Source organism: Oncorhynchus nerka, linkage group LG8, assembly GCF_034236695.1.
Source record: "Oncorhynchus nerka isolate Pitt River linkage group LG8, Oner_Uvic_2.0, whole genome shotgun sequence".
NCBI lineage: Eukaryota > Metazoa > Chordata > Actinopteri > Salmoniformes > Salmonidae > Oncorhynchus > Oncorhynchus nerka.
In genome coordinates this window covers 49873252-49892022 of record NC_088403.1, presented here as the reverse complement: position 1 = coordinate 49892022, position 18771 = coordinate 49873252, and the positions used below count along the sequence as shown (strand labels likewise).

The 18771-nt window shown below is 44.3% G+C and overlaps 1 protein-coding gene across 1 annotated transcript in view; it reads left to right on the top strand.

Annotated features, from left to right (window-relative positions):
* The window catches only part of si:dkey-33c9.6 (active breakpoint cluster region-related protein), a 47953-nt gene extending 29723 nt beyond the window's left edge, over nucleotides 1-18230 (top strand). The window contains exons 6-22 of the mRNA XM_029666816.2: nucleotides 7136-7190; nucleotides 7422-7474; nucleotides 7636-7773; nucleotides 7973-8094; nucleotides 8367-8523; nucleotides 8706-8837; nucleotides 9306-9381; nucleotides 9915-10010; nucleotides 12158-12232; nucleotides 12405-12502; nucleotides 13634-13744; nucleotides 14165-14331; nucleotides 15323-15462; nucleotides 15683-15817; nucleotides 16093-16198; nucleotides 16456-16597; nucleotides 17410-18230. Coding sequence (XP_029522676.1) covers nucleotides 7136-7190; nucleotides 7422-7474; nucleotides 7636-7773; nucleotides 7973-8094; nucleotides 8367-8523; nucleotides 8706-8837; nucleotides 9306-9381; nucleotides 9915-10010; nucleotides 12158-12232; nucleotides 12405-12502; nucleotides 13634-13744; nucleotides 14165-14331; nucleotides 15323-15462; nucleotides 15683-15817; nucleotides 16093-16198; nucleotides 16456-16597; nucleotides 17410-17502 — 1896 coding nt within the window. The 3' untranslated portion in view covers nucleotides 17503-18230. The remainder of the gene's footprint in view (nucleotides 1-7135; nucleotides 7191-7421; nucleotides 7475-7635; nucleotides 7774-7972; nucleotides 8095-8366; nucleotides 8524-8705; nucleotides 8838-9305; nucleotides 9382-9914; nucleotides 10011-12157; nucleotides 12233-12404; nucleotides 12503-13633; nucleotides 13745-14164; nucleotides 14332-15322; nucleotides 15463-15682; nucleotides 15818-16092; nucleotides 16199-16455; nucleotides 16598-17409) is intronic.
* Nucleotides 18231-18771: the final 541 nt, after the last annotated feature.

The following is an 18771-nucleotide window of genomic DNA, read 5'->3' as shown; positions in this document are numbered from 1 at the left end:
TGGCTGATGTAAGCTTCAGAATACAGGTTGATGTAAGCTTTAGAATACTAGCCGGGGTAAGCTTCAGAATACTGGCTGATGTAAGCTTCAGAATATTAGCCGGGTAAGCTTCAGAATACTGGCTGAGGTAAACTTCAGAATACTGGCTGATGTAAGCTTCAGAAAACTAGCCGGGGTAAGCTTCAGAATACTGGCTGGTGTAAGCTTCAGAATACTGGCTGATGTAAGCTTCAGAATACTAGCTGGGGTAAGCTTCACAATACTGGCTTATGTAAGCTTCAGAATACTGGCTGATGTAAGCTTCAGAATACTGACCAGGGTAAGCTTCAGAATACTAGCCGGGGTAAGCTTCAGAATACTGGCCGATGTAAGCTTCAGAATACTAGCTAGGGTAAGCTTCAGAATACTAGCCGGGGTAAGCTTCAGAATACTGGCTGATGTAAACTTCAGAATACTGGCTGATGTAAACTTCAGAATACTGGCCGATGTAAGCTTCAGAATACTAGCTAGGGTAAGCTTCAGAATACTAGCCGGGGTAAGCTTCAGAATACTGGCTGATGTAAGCTTCAGAATACTGGTTGATGTAAGCTTCAGAATACTGGCTGATGTAAGCTTCAGAATACTGGCTGATGTAAGCTTCAGAATACTGGCTGATGTAAGCTTCAGAATACTGGTTGATGTAAGCTTCAGAATACTGGCTTATGTAAGCTTCAGAATACTGGTTGATGTAAGCTTCAGAATACTGGCTGATGTAAGCTTCAGAATACTGGCTGATGTAAGCTTCAGAATACTAGCCGGGGTAAACTTCAGAATATTGGCCGATGTAAGCTTCAGAATACTAGCCGGGGTAAACTTCAGAATTCTGGCCGATGTAAGCTTCAGAATACTAGCCGGGGTAAGCTTCAGAATACTGGCTGATGTAAGCTTCAGAATACTAGCCGGGGTAAACTTCAGAATACTGGCCGATGTAAGCTTCAGAATACTAGCCGGGGTAAGCTTCAGAATACTAGCTGGGGTAAGCTTCAGAATACTGGCCGATGTAAGCTTCAGAATACTAGCCGGGGTAAGCTTCAGAATACTGGCTGATGTAAGCTTCAGAATACTAGCCGGGGTAAGCTTCAGAATACTAGCTGGGGTAAACTTCAGAATACTGGCCGATGTAAGCTTCAGAATACTAGCCGGGGTAAGCTTCAGAATACTGGGTGATGTAAGCTTCAGAATACTAGCCGGGGTAAGCTTCAGAATACTGGCTGAGGTAAACTTCAGAATACTGGCTGATGTAAGCTTTAGAATACTAGCCGGGGTAAGCTTCAGAATACTGGCTGATGTAAGCTTCAGAATACTAGCCGGGGTAAGCTTCAGAATACTAGCCGGGGTAAGCTTCAGAATACTAGCCTGGGTAAACTTCAGAATACTGGCCGATGTAAGCTTCAGAATACTAGCCGGGTAAGCTTCAGAATACTGGCTGATGTAAGCTTCAGAATACTAGCCGGGGTAAGCTTCAGAATACTAGCCGGGGTAAGCTTCAGAATACTAGCCTGGGTAAACTTCAGAATACTGGCCGATGTAAGCTTCAGAATACTAGCCGGGGTAAGCTTCAGAATACTGGCTGATGTAAGCTTCAGAATACTAGCTAGGGTAAGCTTCAGAATACTAGCCGGGGTAAGCTTCAGAATACTGGCTGATGTAAACTTCAGAATACTGGCTGATGTAAGCTTCAGAATACTGGCTGATGTAAGCTTCAGAATACAGGTTGATGTAAGCTTTAGAATACTAGCCGGGGTAAGCTTCAGAATACTGGCTGATGTAAGCTTCAGAATATTAGCCGGGGTAAGCTTCAGAATACTGGCTGAGGTAAACTTCAGAATACTGGCTGATGTAAGCTTCAGAAAACTAGCCGGGGTAAGCTTCAGAATACTGGCTGGTGTAAGCTTCAGAATACTGGCTGATGTAAGCTTCAGAATACTAGCTGGGGTAAGCTTCACAATACTGGCTTATGTAAGCTTCAGAATACTGGCTGATGTAAGCTTCAGAATACTGACCAGGGTAAGCTTCAGAATACTAGCCGGGGTAAGCTTCAGAATACTGGCCGATGTAAGCTTCAGAATACTAGCTAGGGTAAGCTTCAGAATACTAGCCGGGGTAAGCTTCAGAATACTGGCTGATGTAAACTTCAGAATACTGGCTGATGTAAACTTCAGAATACTGGCCGATGTAAGCTTCAGAATACTAGCTAGGGTAAGCTTCAGAATACTAGCCGGGGTAAGCTTCAGAATACTGGCTGATGTAAGCTTCAGAATACTGGTTGATGTAAGCTTCAGAATACTGGCTGATGTAAGCTTCAGAATACTGGCTGATGTAAGCTTCAGAATACTGGCTGATGTAAGCTTCAGAATACTGGTTGATGTAAGCTTCAGAATACTGGCTTATGTAAGCTTCAGAATACTGGTTGATGTAAGCTTCAGAATACTGGCTGATGTAAGCTTCAGAATACTGGCTGATGTAAGCTTCAGAATACTAGCCGGGGTAAACTTCAGAATATTGGCCGATGTAAGCTTCAGAATACTAGCCGGGGTAAACTTCAGAATTCTGGCCGATGTAAGCTTCAGAATACTAGCCGGGGTAAGCTTCAGAATACTGGCTGATGTAAGCTTCAGAAAACTAGCCGGGGTAAACTTCAGAATACTGGCCGATGTAAGCTTCAGAATACAAGCCGGGGTAAGCTTCAGAATACTAGCCGGGGTAAACTTCAGAATACTGGCCGATGTAAGCTTCAGAATACTAGCCGGGGTAAGCTTCAGAATACTAGCTGGGGTAAACTTCAGAATACTGGCCGATGTAAGCTTCAGAATACTAGCCGGGGTAAGCTTCAGAATACTGGCTGATGTAAGCTTCAGAATACTAGCCGGGGTAAGCTTCAGAATACTGGCTGAGGTAAACTTCAGAATACTGGCTGATGTAAGCTTTAGAATACTAGCCGGGGTAAGCTTCAGAATACTGGCTGATGTAAGCTTCAGAATACTGGCTGATGTAAGCTTCAGAATACTAGCCGGGGTAAGCTTCAGAATACTAGCCGGGGTAAGCTTCAGAATACTAGCCTGGGTAAACTTCAGAATACTGGCCGATGTAAGCTTCAGAATACTAGCCGGGGTAAGCTTCAGAATACTGGCTGATGTAAGCTTCAGAATACTAGCCGGGGTAAGCTTCAGAATACTGGCTGATGTAAGCTTCAGAAAACTAGCCGGGGTAAGCTTCAGAATACTGGCTGGTGTAAGCTTCAGAATACTGGCTGATGTAAGCTTCAGAATACTAGCCGGGGTAAGCTTCACAATACTGGCTTATGTAAGCTTCAGAATACTGGCTGATGTAAGTTTCAGAATACTAACCAGGGTAAGCTTCAGAATACTAGCCGGGGTAAGCTTCAGAATACTGGTCGATGTAAGCTTCAGAATACTAGCTAGGGTAAGCTTCAGAATACTAGCCGGGGTAAGCTTCAGAATACTGGCTGATGTAAACTTCAGAATACTGGCTGATGTAAGCTTCAGAATACTGGCTTATGTAAGCTTCAGAATACTGGTTGATGTAAGCTTCAGAATACTGGCTGATGTAAGCTTCAGAATACTAGCCGGGGTAAACTTCAGAATATTGGACGATGTAAGCTTCAGAATACTAGCCGGGGTAAACTTCAGAATACTGGCCCATGTAAGCTTCAGAATACTAGCCGGGGTAAGCTTCAGAATACTGGCTGATGTAAGCTTCAGAAAACTAGCCGGGGTAAACTTCAGAATACTGGCCGATGTAAGCTTCAGAATACTAGCCGTGGTAAGCTTCAGAATACTAGCCGGGGTAAACTTCAGAATACTGGCCGATGTAAGCTTCAGAATACTAGCCGGGGTAAGCTTCAGAATACTAGCCGGGGTAAGCTTCAGAATACTAGCCGGGGTAAGCTTCAGAATACTGGCCGGTGTAAGCTTCAGAATACTGACTGATGTAAACTTCAGAATACTGGCTGATGTAAGCTTCAGAATACTGGTTGATGTAAGCTTCAGAATACTGGCTGATGTAAGCTTCAGAATACTGGTTGATGTAAGCTTCAGAATACTGGCTGATGTAAGCTTCAGAATACTGGCTGATGTAAGCTTCAGAATACTGGCTGATGTAAGCTTCAGAATACTGGTTGATGTAAGCTTCAGAATACTGGCTTATGTAAGCTTCAGAATACTGGTTGATGTAAGCTTCAGAATACTGGCTGATGTAAGCTTCAGAATACTGGCTGATGTAAGCTTCAGAATACTAGCCGGGGTAAACTTCAGAATATTGGCCGATGTAAGCTTCAGAATACTAGCCGGGGTAAACTTCAGAATTCTGGCCGATGTAAGCTTCAGAATACTAGCCGGGGTAAGCTTCAGAATACTGGCTGATGTAAGCTTCAGAAAACTAGCCGGGGTAAACTTCAGAATACTGGCCGATGTAAGCTTCAGAATACAAGCCGGGGTAAGCTTCAGAATACTAGCCGGGGTAAACTTCAGAATACTGGCCGATGTAAGCTTCAGAATACTAGCCGGGGTAAGCTTCAGAATACTAGCTGGGGTAAACTTCAGAATACTGGCCGATGTAAGCTTCAGAATACTAGCCGGGGTAAGCTTCAGAATACTGGCTGATGTAAGCTTCAGAATACTAGCCGGGGTAAGCTTCAGAATACTGGCTGAGGTAAACTTCAGAATACTGGCTGATGTAAGCTTTAGAATACTAGCCGGGGTAAGCTTCAGAATACTGGCTGATGTAAGCTTCAGAATACTAGCCGGGGTAAGCTTCAGAATACTAGCCGGGGTAAGCTTCAGAATACTAGCCTGGGTAAACTTCAGAATACTGGCCGATGTAAGCTTCAGAATACTAGCCGGGGTAAGCTTCAGAATACTGGCTAATGTAAGCTTCAGAATACTAGCCGGGGTAAGCTTCAGAATACTGGCTGATGTAAGCTTCAGAAAACTAGCCGGGGTAAGCTTCAGAATACTGGCTGGTGTAAGCTTCAGAATACTGGCTGATGTAAGCTTCAGAATACTAGCCGGGGTAAGCTTCACAATACTGGCTTATGTAAGCTTCAGAATACTGGCTGATGTAAGTTTCAGAATACTAACCAGGGTAAGCTTCAGAATACTAGCCGGGGTAAGCTTCAGAATACTGGTCGATGTAAGCTTCAGAATACTAGCTAGGGTAAGCTTCAGAATACTAGCCGGGGTAAGCTTCAGAATACTGGCTGATGTAAACTTCAGAATACTGGCTGATGTAAGCTTCAGAATACTGGCTTATGTAAGCTTCAGAATACTGGTTGATGTAAGCTTCAGAATACTGGCTGATGTAAGCTTCAGAATACTAGCCGGGGTAAACTTCAGAATATTGGCCGATGTAAGCTTCAGAATACTAGCCGGGGTAAACTTCAGAATACTGGCCCATGTAAGCTTCAGAATACTAGCCGGGGTAAGCTTCAGAATACTGGCTGATGTAAGCTTCAGAAAACTAGCCGGGGTAAACTTCAGAATACTGGCCGATGTAAGCTTCAGAATACTAGCCGTGGTAAGCTTCAGAATACTAGCCGGGGTAAACTTCAGAATACTGGCCGATGTAAGCTTCAGAATACTAGCCGGGGTAAGCTTCAGAATACTAGCCGGGGTAAGCTTCAGAATACTAGCCGGGGTAAGCTTCAGAATACTGGCCGGTGTAAGCTTCAGAATACTGACTGATGTAGGATTCCGAATACTGGCTGATGTGAACTTCAGAATACTGACTGATGTAAGCTTCAGAATACTGGCCGATGTAAGCTTCAGAATACTAGCCGGGGTAAGCTTCAGAATACTACCCGGGGTAAACTTCAGAATACTGGCCGATGTAAGCTTCAGAATACTAGCCGGGGTAAGCTTCAGAATACTAGCCGGGGTAAGCTTCAGAATACTAGCCGGGGTAAGCTTCAGAATACTGACTGATGTAGGATTCAGAATACTGGCTGATGTGAACTTCAGAATACTGACTGATGTAAGCTTCAGAATACTGACTGATGTAAGCTTCAGAATACTGGCTGATGTAAGCTTCAGAATACTGGCTGATGTAAGCTTCAGAATACTGGATGATGTAAGCTTCAGAATACTGGCTGATGTAAGCTTCAGAATACTGGCTGATGTAAGCTTCAGAATACTGGCTGATGTGAACTTCAGAATACTGACTGATGTAAACTTCAGAATACTGACTGATGTAAGTTTCAGAATACTAGCCGGGGTAAGCTTCAGAATACTGGCTGATGTAAGCTACAGAATACTAGCCGGGGTAAACTTCAGAATACTGGCCGATGTAAGCTTCAGAATACTAGCCGGGGTAAACTTCAGAATACTGGCCGATGTAAGCTTCAGAATACTAGCCGGGGTAAGCTTCAGAATACTAGCCGGGGTAAACTTCAGAATACTGGCCGATGTAAGCTTCAGAATACTAGCCGGGGTAAGCTTCAGAATACTAGCCAGGGTAAGCTTCAGAATACTGGCCGATGTAAGCTTCAGAATACTGGCTGATGTAAGCTTCAGAATACTAGCCGTGGTAAGCTTCAGAATACTGGCTGATGTAAGCTTCAGAATACTTGCTGAAGTAAGCTTCAGAATACTGGCTTATGTAAACTTCAGAATACTGGCTGATGTAAGCTTCAGAATACTGGCTGATGTAAGCTTCAGAATACTGACTGATGTAAGCTTCAGAATACTGGCTGATGTGAACTTCAGAATACTGGCTGATGTAAACTTCAGAATACTGACTGATGTAAGCTTCAGAATACTGGCTGATGTAAGCTTCAGAATACTGGCTGATGTAAGCTTCAGAATACTGACTGATGTAAGCTTCAGAATACTGACTGATGTAAGCTTCAGAAGACTGACTGATGTAAGCTTCAGAATACTGGCTGATGTAAGCTTCAGAATACTGGCTGATGTAAGAGAGACCGACATTACTGATTTGGAAATGTGTGCATTGCAACATCTCTCTCTCTCTGTCTCTATGCACTTGTTACCTCGAATGAAACCCATGAATTATTAGCAAATTCAGAGTTGAAGTTACGCAATATTACAACCTTCTCACACTCCCTCTCTCCTGTTTTCAGAGTATGATGTTTTATAATGGATCAGACAAATCTAAGACGGAATACACCTTTGAGGGTAAGATGAAGGTTTTGCCTCTTTTTAACCTCTTGCGACGAGCAATCCCGTATCCGGGATCCTATTTATAGCCTCAAGCTCATTACCATAACGCAACGTTAACTATTCATGAAAATCGCAAATGAAATGAAATAAATATATTTGCTCTCAAGCTTAGCCTTTTGTTAAAGAGTCACTGCATGTCCCTCCACCCTTCACTGTATGAATCACATGTTGTTTGAATCCCTGCAGCTCTGCTGTACAAGCCTCTGGACAGAGTCACCAAGACAACCTTAGTGCTGCATGTAAGAGTGTCCCCCCCATTCCGTCCATCTGTTCATTTATCTGTTCACTTAACCACCGACACTCATCTCTACACTTACCACTCTATCTCCTGTCTTCCTCCCCTTCCCACTTTCTTTCATCCTTCCTCTTTTCTCCCTCCTCCCTCTCGTCTACTGTATAGGACCTACTGAAGCACACTCCCCAGTCGCATGGTGACCACCCCGTGCTGCTGGAGGCTCTGAGACTGTCCCAGAGCTTTCTGTCTGGGGTCAACGAGGGGTCACAGTGCAAACAAGAGGTCACCCTCAGCAGGGGCATGGTGAGATGGACAGAGAGGACACACACACACACAGACAGACAGACGTAGATCCACACACTTGCACACACACTTACGATGCGCAGAGCACACACCCTTATGATGCACACACATGGACACACGCACCTACTTTAACTACACACCCGTATAAAGTTTCACACACCGTATCATAACCATCGCTGTATGTGTGTGTGTGTTGCAGCGGCGTCAGCTGATGCGTGATGGCTTCGTGGTGGATGTGTGTGAGGGGGGGCGTAACCTTTGCCATCTCTTCCTGTACACTGACCTGCTGCTATGCACCAAACTCAAGGGCGGGGCCCAAGGGTGAGTGACAGGTCCAGAATGTGTGTGTTGAAGTTTATTAAGAGACTTTCTTTTTTTTAAATCACACAGAATGTGTGTGCATGCATTTGTCCATTTGTTTGTTAATTTGTGTGTGTGTGTGTGTGTGTGTGTGTGTGTGTGTGTGTGTGTGTGTGTGTGTGTGTGTGTGTGTGTGTGTGTGTGTGTGTGTGTGTGCCTGTGCGCCTGTGCGCCTGTGCGCCTGTGCGCCTGTGTGCCTGTGTGCCTGTGTGCGTGTGTGTCCTATCTCCCAGTAAGCAGGCCCAGTACAGGTTATGTTGGTACCTGCCTCTAGCTGGACTGAAACTCCGCTGGGGACCAGAGATGGAGCGCACCACAGACACACACCAGCGCATACACACCATGAGAGCTAAGATGTACGTGCTCAGACACGAACTGCGACAGATCATGGTTAGTCTTTATGTGTGTGTGTGTGTGTGTGTGTGTGTGTGTGTGTGTGTGTGTGTGTGTGTGTGTGTGTGTGTGTGTGTGTGTGTGTGTGTGTGTGTGTGTATTATCCAATACAACCATTACGCTGTAAAGTATTCAGATTTAAAATGTTAACTGTGTGTGTGTGTGTGTGTGTCCTACAGAAGCCTGTCCCACTGAAGTCCTTGGCCGCTCGAACTTCAGAGCGAGGCAGGAAGAAGATGGAGCACCTTGAACTGATGTTTCTCACACAGTCTCCCTTCCTCCCCCTGGAACTACACAGCCCCAGCGGCAAGGTACACACACACACACACACACACACACACACACACACACACACACACACACACACACACACACACACACACACACACACACACACACACACACACACACACACACACACACACACACACACACACACACACACATTTTACGATCCTTGTGGAGACCAAACAATTGATTCCCATTCAAAATACTATTTTCTTCTAACCCCTAACCCTAAACCTAACCCTTGCTTTAACCCTAACCCTAACCTTAGCCCTTAACCCCTAACCCTAATTCTAACCCTAACCCTTATTCTAACCCTAACCCTAACCCTAATCCTAAACCTAACCCTTAAGCCTAAAATAGCCTTTTTGGTTGTGAAATGTCTCCACTTGTCTGAACTTTCCTTTTTTTACTCTCCGTGTGAGGACTTCTGGTCCCACACACACCTAAACCCTCATACACATACATCCCCCTCTGTGTGCGTTATTTTTCAGAGCCACACTCTGGTGATGTCATCTCTGTATGAACTAGAGGAGTGGAGAGAGGCCATCCACAGACTCACCGGAGATAGTGAGTGAGAGGGTAGTGTGTGTAGGTGTGTGAGTGAGTGAGTGAGTGAGTGAGTGAGTGAGTGAGTGAGTGAGTGAGTGAGTGAGTGAGTGAGTGAGTGAGTGAGTGAGTGAGTGAGTGAGTGAGTGAGAAATTGTGTAAGTATGTGAGTGTGCGTGTGAGTGAATGAGTGATTGAGTGTGAGAGAGTGAGTGATTGAGTGAATGAATGTGTGAGTGAGTTTGTGAGTGTGAGTGAGTGAGTGAGTGAGTGAGTGAGTGAGTGAGTGAGTGAGTGAGTGAGTGAGTGAGTGAGTGAGTGAGTGAGTGAGTGAGTGAGTGAATGAGTGAGCAGGTGTGTACGTGAGTGAGAGAGTGAGAGAGTGAGTGAGTGAGTGAGTGGTGTATGAGTGATTAAGTGTGTACTGTATGTGAGTAAGTAAGTTAATGAGGGAATGAGTAAGTGAGTGAGTGAGACAGTACATCAATGGTTGTAGTTTGTTGCACAGTATGCCATTCAGGTGGTCTATGATGTGTGTGTGTGTTATTTCTCAGACATAGAAACGGTTCCTCCAGATCTGCTCACCTTGACCAGCTCCTGTGTCAAACTGAGAATGACCCAACAGCCTCCCCTACACGGCATACTGCCTCGTGAGACATCGTTTCAGACACACCTTTCTCATGATCACTTCCATTCACTTTCTCTTCTCTTTATCTACCATACTCTACATTTCACCCTCTCACTCGCTCTCTGTCGCTCTCTCTTTATCTACCATACTCTACATTTCACCCTCTCACTCGCTCTCTGTCGCTCTCTCTCATGAAGTGCAATTGGTTTGATGACACATTCAATTCGTTTTAGCCCAATTTTTATAAGTATTTCAATTTGAATTTGTTTTTTAATGGCGTAGAATGCCCTGCGTGCTTTCTCTTTCAGTTAATTCACTGCCTCATTTAGGTGTCCAGTTGAGCTTATTTTTAAACCTAATTAATTGTACTGTAAGCAGTACTCTATATATTTTGTACCAATTGAGAACTTTGGTCTAATTCCCTGAGATCTGTATCTTCCCTGGAAAATCATTATTTTTGTATTTTTGGGGTTTACTGCTTACGGCCCAGGTCTGGCCGTACTGCTCTAGCAGGTCCAGGCTCTGCTGTAAGCCATGTGCTGTGGGTGACAGCAGGCACAGGTCATCTGCGAAGAGCTGGCATTTAACCTATGAATAGTGGAAACTAAAACCAGGGGCTGAGGATTTTTCTAGAATAGTGGCCAATTCGTTGATGTAAATATTGAAGAGTGCAGGGCTCAGATTGCAACCCTGGCGAAGGCCCTGCCCATGGTTAAAGAATTATGTTATTTTCTTGCCAATTTTGATGCTGCACATATTGCCATATTGATTTAATTAGGTCATATGTTTTACCCCCTACACCACTTTCTGTGTAGAACAGTCCTGTATGCCAAATAGAATCAAATGCTTCAAACGCTTTTTGGAAGTTGACACAAGCAATCAAATATTTTGGTATTATTTTGGGGGACATGTTTATCTATCAGGGTGTGTAGGGTGTAAATATGATCAGTCGTGCAATGTTTTGGTATGAATCCAATTAGGCTTTTACTCAAGACATTGTGCTTATTAAGGAAGTTTAGAACTTTTACATTTATAATACTACAGAAAACCTTCTCCAGGTTACTGTAAAAAAATGCCTCTATAATTGTTAGGGTCAATTTTGTCTCTGTTCTTAAAGATTAGGAGGCCATCAGGTCCCCATGCTTTTTTAAATTTGAGGGCCTGAAGTTTCTTATAGAGCTCCTGGTCAGTAATCGGGGAGTCCAATGGATTTTGATTGTCCTTTATAGCTTTTTCTAATCCATTCATCTTCTCATGAATTTGGCGTTGTTCTGCGTTTGCAACAATTTGAACGGTGTTGTAGAGTGTTTTAAAATGGGTTAACCATATGTCACCATTTTGTATCGCTAATTCTTCTAGTTTTGATTTATTTCGGTTTTTCCAATTTTGCCAGAAGTTGTTTGTGTTTATGGATTCCTCAATTAGTGTCAGCTGCTTGCTGTTGTACTGTGCTTTTTTGGTTCTGCGTGTACGTTTATAGAGTTTTAAAGTCTCACAGTAATGAAGGCGTTATTGACCATTATTTGGGTCTCTGGTACTTTTGGTTTGATTGTGTTAAAAAAAATCTTATAATTTTACAATCTGCATCAAACCAGTTTTTTGGGGTTTGTTTTTTATCCATTTGAGTTGTGCTTATTTTGCCGTTTGCCTGAATATATTGTTGATGTTTTGTTGTGCTAGATTGATGCCTCCTTCACTGTGAGTGGATGTGGTATCCAGAAAGTTAGTCAAGTGTTTAGATTTTTTGGTTACTTGTTGCTTTCTGCTATTCTTCTGTGATCGTTTGAGCCCATCTGCACAAACTTCTGATTTCGTATAGCTTACTGGGCTGTGAATGTGTGGCTGGTTGATCTGGTCATGTAGAAAGAAGCTCTGTGTTTAAAAAAAAAAGCTGCCTCAGTGGCCATGTTGCTATGGTTACCACCAGTAAACAGTTGGAGCTAGCCAGTAAAATTTGAATTGAGCTATTCTGCACGATTCAGATTGCTTTTTCAACTCACACTATGTCAATATTTTCCTCCTGTGTTGATCTTCAGTTGTACAATTTGATTACCAAGATACATTTAGCTAATTTAATTTTGTTAATCTCACTCTTGACAACCAGAAAGTTATAGCCAGTTGTTCTTCTGCATGACTGCCTCTCTCTCTGTCTCTCTCTCTCCCTCTCAGAAAGTGAGGAGGAGTCTCTATGTGGGACTCTCAGTGTAGCCATTCACTCTGCCTCTGGATTACAACAGGCAGCCAGTGAGTATCCACACACTATATCTACCATATATCTAACACTATCCAAATGCATACCACAGTGTCTATATCTTACCCAGACACAGTACATACATACAGTATTCTCTACCCTCATACTCCACTGTAACACAAACCAGTAAGCTCTTTAAACAGACTGTCTCACTACTCCCCCTAGGTGTGTATGCGTGTGTGGAGGTGGATGGCTTTGAGTTCTATGAGAGCCAAGCCCAGACCCATTCCTCTGTCAGCAGTCTCAGCCCTCACTGGGACCAGGTAAGATGCTGTACCCAGGCTAGATGTCTTCACGGATCCACCTGTACCTGAATACCCGAGACCCGATCCGGGACCCAGAATTTGAAAATAATGTCACGGGTCTAGGTCGGATCTGATGTGGGAGGCCGCTACTTTATATTGTTGTTTGTAACAGTGTAGGACATGAAGCAGCCTCTATCTCAAGGCCATCAGACTGTTAAACAGCCATCACTAACATAGAGAGGCTGCTGCCAACATGCAGACTCAAATCTCTGGCCACTTAAATAAACGGGCTTAATTAAGGTATCACTAGTCACTTTAAATAACGCCACTTTAATAATGTTTACATAGGCTACATTACTCATCTCATTTGTATATACTGTATTCTACACCATCTACTGCATCTTGCCCATGCCGCACGCCATCGCTCATCCATATATTTATATGTACATATTCTTATTCATCCCTTTACATTTGTGTGTATTTCCGTGAATAAGGTCGTTTTTGTGAATTTGTTAGATTACTTGTTCGATTTTACTGCAGTCGGATCTAGAAGCACAAGCATTTCGCTACACTCGCATTAACATCCGCTAACCATGTGTATGTGAACAATAACCCTTGATTTGATTTGAAAGTGCATATGTCAATTAGCCTAGCCAGCTTAACTAGCTTCTCCCGGTTTGATGCTGTCAAGACAGGTACTACGTAATCATATTGGATTATAAATATCCTAGCTATGGCAGCCATTACTCTACTATAGCGTGAGTTGGCTTGGTTGGTTGCTGTCTCTCTCTCTCATCTAACGCTCCTCCCTGTTAACCATGTAACTTGCTACACATAGCAGGCCCCTCACCAGCAGCAACAGGAAATGTGAATTATTACGTTGATTATAATTCATGGACATTTTTGTAGGGGATGATACAATGTTCATACGGGAAAATGTTCAACCTCAAATACACTACAATTTTTAAATGTCCTGCTTTGCGTCAAAGTTCTCCTGCAACAGAGTGATTAAAATTAAGACCCTACATCTATAAATAATGATGATGCATTTCAGTGAGGATGCATTTATTTAAATTTTTTCTTATAAATTACCAGTCACCCGTACGTCATCAACACTCTTATTTGACAGTGGCTTGTGTTTGTCCTCAGGAGTTCTCATTCCAGGTGGATGGGGCTCAGAACCTCAGGGTGCTGGTTGTGTTACAGCCAGAGGTAGAAAAGATCTGTGAGAGCCAAGTCCTTGGCAAGACCTCCATACAGGTGTGTGTCTGCATCTGTGCCTAGATGTGTGTATTATTATCTGTTCTCCCATGTTTAGAAGGTGTGTGTGTGTGTGTGTGTGTGTGTGTGTGTGTGTGTGTGTGTGTGTGTGTGTGTGTGTGTGTGTGTGTGTGTGTGTGTGTGTGTGTGTGTGTGTGTGTGTGTGTGTACTGTGTGTCACAGGCAGCTGGTGGCACCTTCATTGGGGAGGACAGGCTCATAGTGACTGGATTGGAATGGTATTGAACACATTGAACACATGGTTTCCTTGTGTTTGATGCCATTCCATTCACTTCATTCCACTTCATCATTATGAGCCGTCCTCCCCTCATCAGCGTCCTGTGCTATGTGTGCTGTGTGTGCTGTGTGTGCTGTGTGTGCGTGTGCCTGTGTTCACCTGTTCATATGTATGTGTTCTAGCTGGACCCATCCCTCCTACAGAAGCGATGGAGGAGACAGACCGTATCTCTAGGCCAGGTGGTTGTGAGTCTGTCTCTAAAGTACTACCCTCACCCTCTAGACCGGCCCAGTCTGGCCCCCGCCCAGCAACAGCGCATCTTCTGCATGCCCATTGGAGCTGTGGCACAGTGAGTCCTGTCAATCATTACAAATAGTCCAATGAGCTTTAAGGACCTGAGAGTTTGGCACACTGGGTGCATCTCAATACTCTAAAGCAGTGGCAGGCAGCCTAGCGGTTAAGAGCGCTAGGCCAGTAACCGAAAGGTGGCTGGTTCAAATCCCTGCGCAGATGAGGTGAAAAATGCCCTTGAGCAAGGCACTTAACCCTAATTACTCCTGTAAGTTGTTAAAATGTGGCAAACAAATTTTCCATGGTCTTCAATGAGGTCCAGGGGGCCAAACTGAAAATTGGTCATATTTCCCCCTGTTAAAATTTGCTAAAGATAGTCATCTATCCATCATTTTTTTATTTTTCAATTACTCCCTGACTGTCTAACTTTCATTTTGGGGATTATTAGCAAGCTGTACAGAGTCAAGAAACTTTTTGAATGGAGGTCCATTATCATTTCTACACAGTTTCCATTTGCCTTTAGTCATTTTAAAGTATATTGAGTTTGTTCCTCCCCCCTCAAAAACAAAATGTATCTTTTTATTTTATCTTACCACCCATGGGACGGATTGGACCCCCTGCTCTAAAGTGACTTCCTCTCCTTTTCTCATCTCTTAACTCATTTATTCGTAAGATAATCTTCAATGACACTTTGGGGTCTACTTTACTCTCCCTCTCCTGGTCTGTTTAATAGTGTTAGGAAGTGAAATGAAACCACTCTGACGGACTGTAACTTCTTGTAATATGAGAATAGCAGATGTGGCAAGACAAAAATGGCATGAAAAGAGAAACCACACGGTGTGCTTTCCCTTTCTCTGAATTGAAATGAGTCATTGCCCTTCGTGTGCATTGCATGTTTAATTTCTCTAGGATAAATTTAAATCATTCAAAACACCATATGAACATCCAATACAAGTTTTTCTACAATGCCGATTGCATATAATGTGTGTATGTGCTGTATGTAGAAACACAACCGGGAGTGTGTGTCTTGTGTGTGTGTCCTCTTCCAGACAGGAGGGAGTCCTGGTGCCACATGTGGTGCGTTGCTGTGTAGAGGAGGTGGAGAGGAGAGGAATGGAGGAGGTGGGCATCTACAGGCTATCAGCAGCTACCAGTGACATCAACAACCTCAAGACTGCCTTCAACACCAGTGAGTCTGTGTGTGTTTTTGGTGGGGCTGGAGGTCTGTAGTTCAAGTATGTTGTGGTCTAATGTCAATTTATACTCCCTCTATCACTCTCTCTCTCTTTCTCGCTTACTCCCACCATCTCACCCTTCCCGCTCCCTTTCTCTCCCCCCTATCTCCCCCTCCCTTATATCTCTCCCTCCTTTCTCTCTCTCGCTCTCTCTCTCTCTCTATCCCCTTCTAGACCTGCGTGAGGCAGTGTCCAGGTTGAGGTGTGTAGATGTGAATGCTGTCTCAGGTATACTGAAGCTCTACTTCAGGGAGCTGCCGGAACCCCTTATACCTACAGAGCTGTTTCAGAGCTTCACCAAGGCGTTGGGTATGTCACACACACACATGCACGAACACACACACGCAAACACACGCGCACACACACACACACACACGCACACGCGCACACGCACACACGCACACGCACACACGCACACGCACACACGCACACGCACACGCACACACACGCACACGCGCACGCACGCACGCACACACACACACACACACACACACACACACACACACACAAACACACGCACACACGCACACACACGCACACACACACAATTCTCCACTAATACCTGTGTTGTTTCTCTCTGTTAGACATCCCAGACCTGAGCTCCAGGAGTGTGTCCATGTTGTCTCTGCTCCAGTCCTGTCCCTCCGTCAACCAAAACACCTTCCTGTTCCTCCTCCACCACCTCAAACGGTCTCTCTCCCCTCTTGTCAATACTTTTTTGCACTAAGTATGTTACTAAAAACATGATACTATTAACATATTACATGCTACTATTTACATTCGGTCATTTAGCAGACACATTTATCACAATATTAACAAACATCATATCCATGTAATGCTGACCTTATATTGCGTACCATTGTATTTTCCACGTGTATTTTTGCCAAAGACATCATATCCTCACGTGTATCTTTGTAAATGACATCATACTCTCACACGTTCTCCAGAGTGTCAGATAGACAGGATGTGAACAAGATGCCTCTAATGAACCTGGCCACTGTGTTTGGTCCCAGTCTACTGCGCCCCCCGGTGGCTGTTCTGGGGCAGAGCAGCCCGCCAGTGGACATTTCTCAGGAGGTGGTGGTGCAGGTTGGTCATAGCATTTCAACTGGGCCTCTGTGGAGAAATAATAATGATTACCTTTATAATACAATATAGTGACGATACAGCCTTTGTTCTAATACACTGAAAGAACACCTGCTCTTTCCATGACATACACTGTCCAGGTGAATACAGGGGAAAGCTATGATCCCTTATTAATGTCACTTGTTAAATCCACTTCAAATCAGTGTAGATGAAGGAGAGGAGACAGACTAAAGAAGGATTTTTAAGCCCTGAGACAATGGAGACATGGATTGTGTATGTGTGCCATTCAGAGGGTGAATGGGCAAGACAAAATATTTAAGTGCCTTTGAATGGGGTGCGGTAGTAGGTCCCAGGCTCACCAGTTTGTGTCAAGAACTGCAACTCTACTGGGTTTTTCACGCTCAACAGTTTCCCGTGTTTATCAAGAATAGTCCACCACCCAATGGATATCCAGTCAACTTGACACAACTGTGTGAAGCATTGGAGTCAACATGGGCCAGTATCCTTGTGGAACGCTTTCGACACCTTGTAGAGTCCACGCCCACCGCCGAATTGAGGCTGTTCTGAGGGCAAAAAGGGGGTACAACTCAATATTAGGAAGATGTCCTTAATGTCTTGTACACTCATTGTACTTTGACAATGCATCCTACCTCCCTTCTTTTCTCCTATGGCTTTAACTAACCGAGTAATGTCAAATCAGTGATTACCTGATATTAAGGAAAGGAGGATGCATCATTTTATTTTGTTGAAAGAGTACATTGATTTCAAAAACAGTCGTCGAAAGATGATGTTTCTCTGACCCTCTGTGTGTACAGGTCCAGGTTGTGTATTCCTACCTGCAGTGTGACAACCTGCCTGCAGCCCAGACCTGCTTACCACATGACACAGCGACCTGCGACAGCGACTGAGGAGGATTAGACAACCAGCAAGTGAACCAACTCCTGGAAACATCACGGTTGGCCAACAGAAACTAAGGGGAGAAAAAAAAGAAGACTACAGACACTGTAAAGATTAAATGTATTTATTTGGGTTGACAGACCTGTCCTTTACTTTATATGAGGTACTAGGTCCTAGGAGGTAGAGAAATGGACAGCAGATGCACATGGGATTGTGTAAGGAGACAGTGGATTTGGGGGTGGGTTGTTGGGATTGGGGTGTGTCTGTGTGTCACACAGTGCAGATGTTGTATAAAGGTTGGGGGTCACCTCACTGGCTTGAAATCCCATCAGTTATGGTTAAAATCCAACTAGACGGAGTTCACACACACACACACACACACACACACACACACACCCAAGCCACTAGACTGCTGAACAATTCATAAAAATCGCCACAGGACAATTTTTATTGACCCCCCCTCTTGTACACTGCTGCTACTCGCTGTTTGTTTGTTACCTATGCATAGTCACTTCGCCCCCACCTACATGTACACAACTAGCCTGTACCACTGCACACGGACTCAGTACCGGTGCCCCCTGTATATAACCTCGTTATTATTATTCTTATTGTGTTTCTTTTTATTATAACTTTTTATTTTAGCCTATTTGGTAAATATTTTCTTCTTCTTGAACTGCACTGTTGGTTAAGGGCTTGTAAGTAAGCATTTCACGGTAAAGTCTACAGGTGTTGTATTCGACGCATGTGGCAAATCAGGTTTGATTTGATTTGACACCATCACTGCTGCACCCACCCCAATTGGGGGTCCTTTTGAGGCCCCACTCCCACACCACCTGGACAGGGTAGGCTAATGTTACCTCTCCCCCTCAGCCTTTTGATCCCTAATCCCACCTATCCTTAACCCTGCCCCCCCCCCCCCCCGACCCTTTCTCCTCCTTCTCCCTCTCTCTCCCACCACACATTCCCACAGACTCTGAGCGTTTCAGGAAGCCCATTGCATGGTGTCAGATGTGTGCGTGTGTGTGTGCCTGCCTGCCATAACAACGTCCAGACCGCGCCTGGAAACAAAGAAACGCGGAACCCTCGCTATGGCCCCTGGTGTCATAAATCACCTGTCCCCACTAACCCTGCGACTGCCAAAATAAGGTTCCCATTGCAAACTACAAACACATCATAGCACAATGGAGCTGGAGCCTGGAGAAGCTGTGTCTGAATAGTAGAGGGGAACAGACATCCATGACCAAAGGCTTCAGAGGACAGACAGGACTATATAATATCTT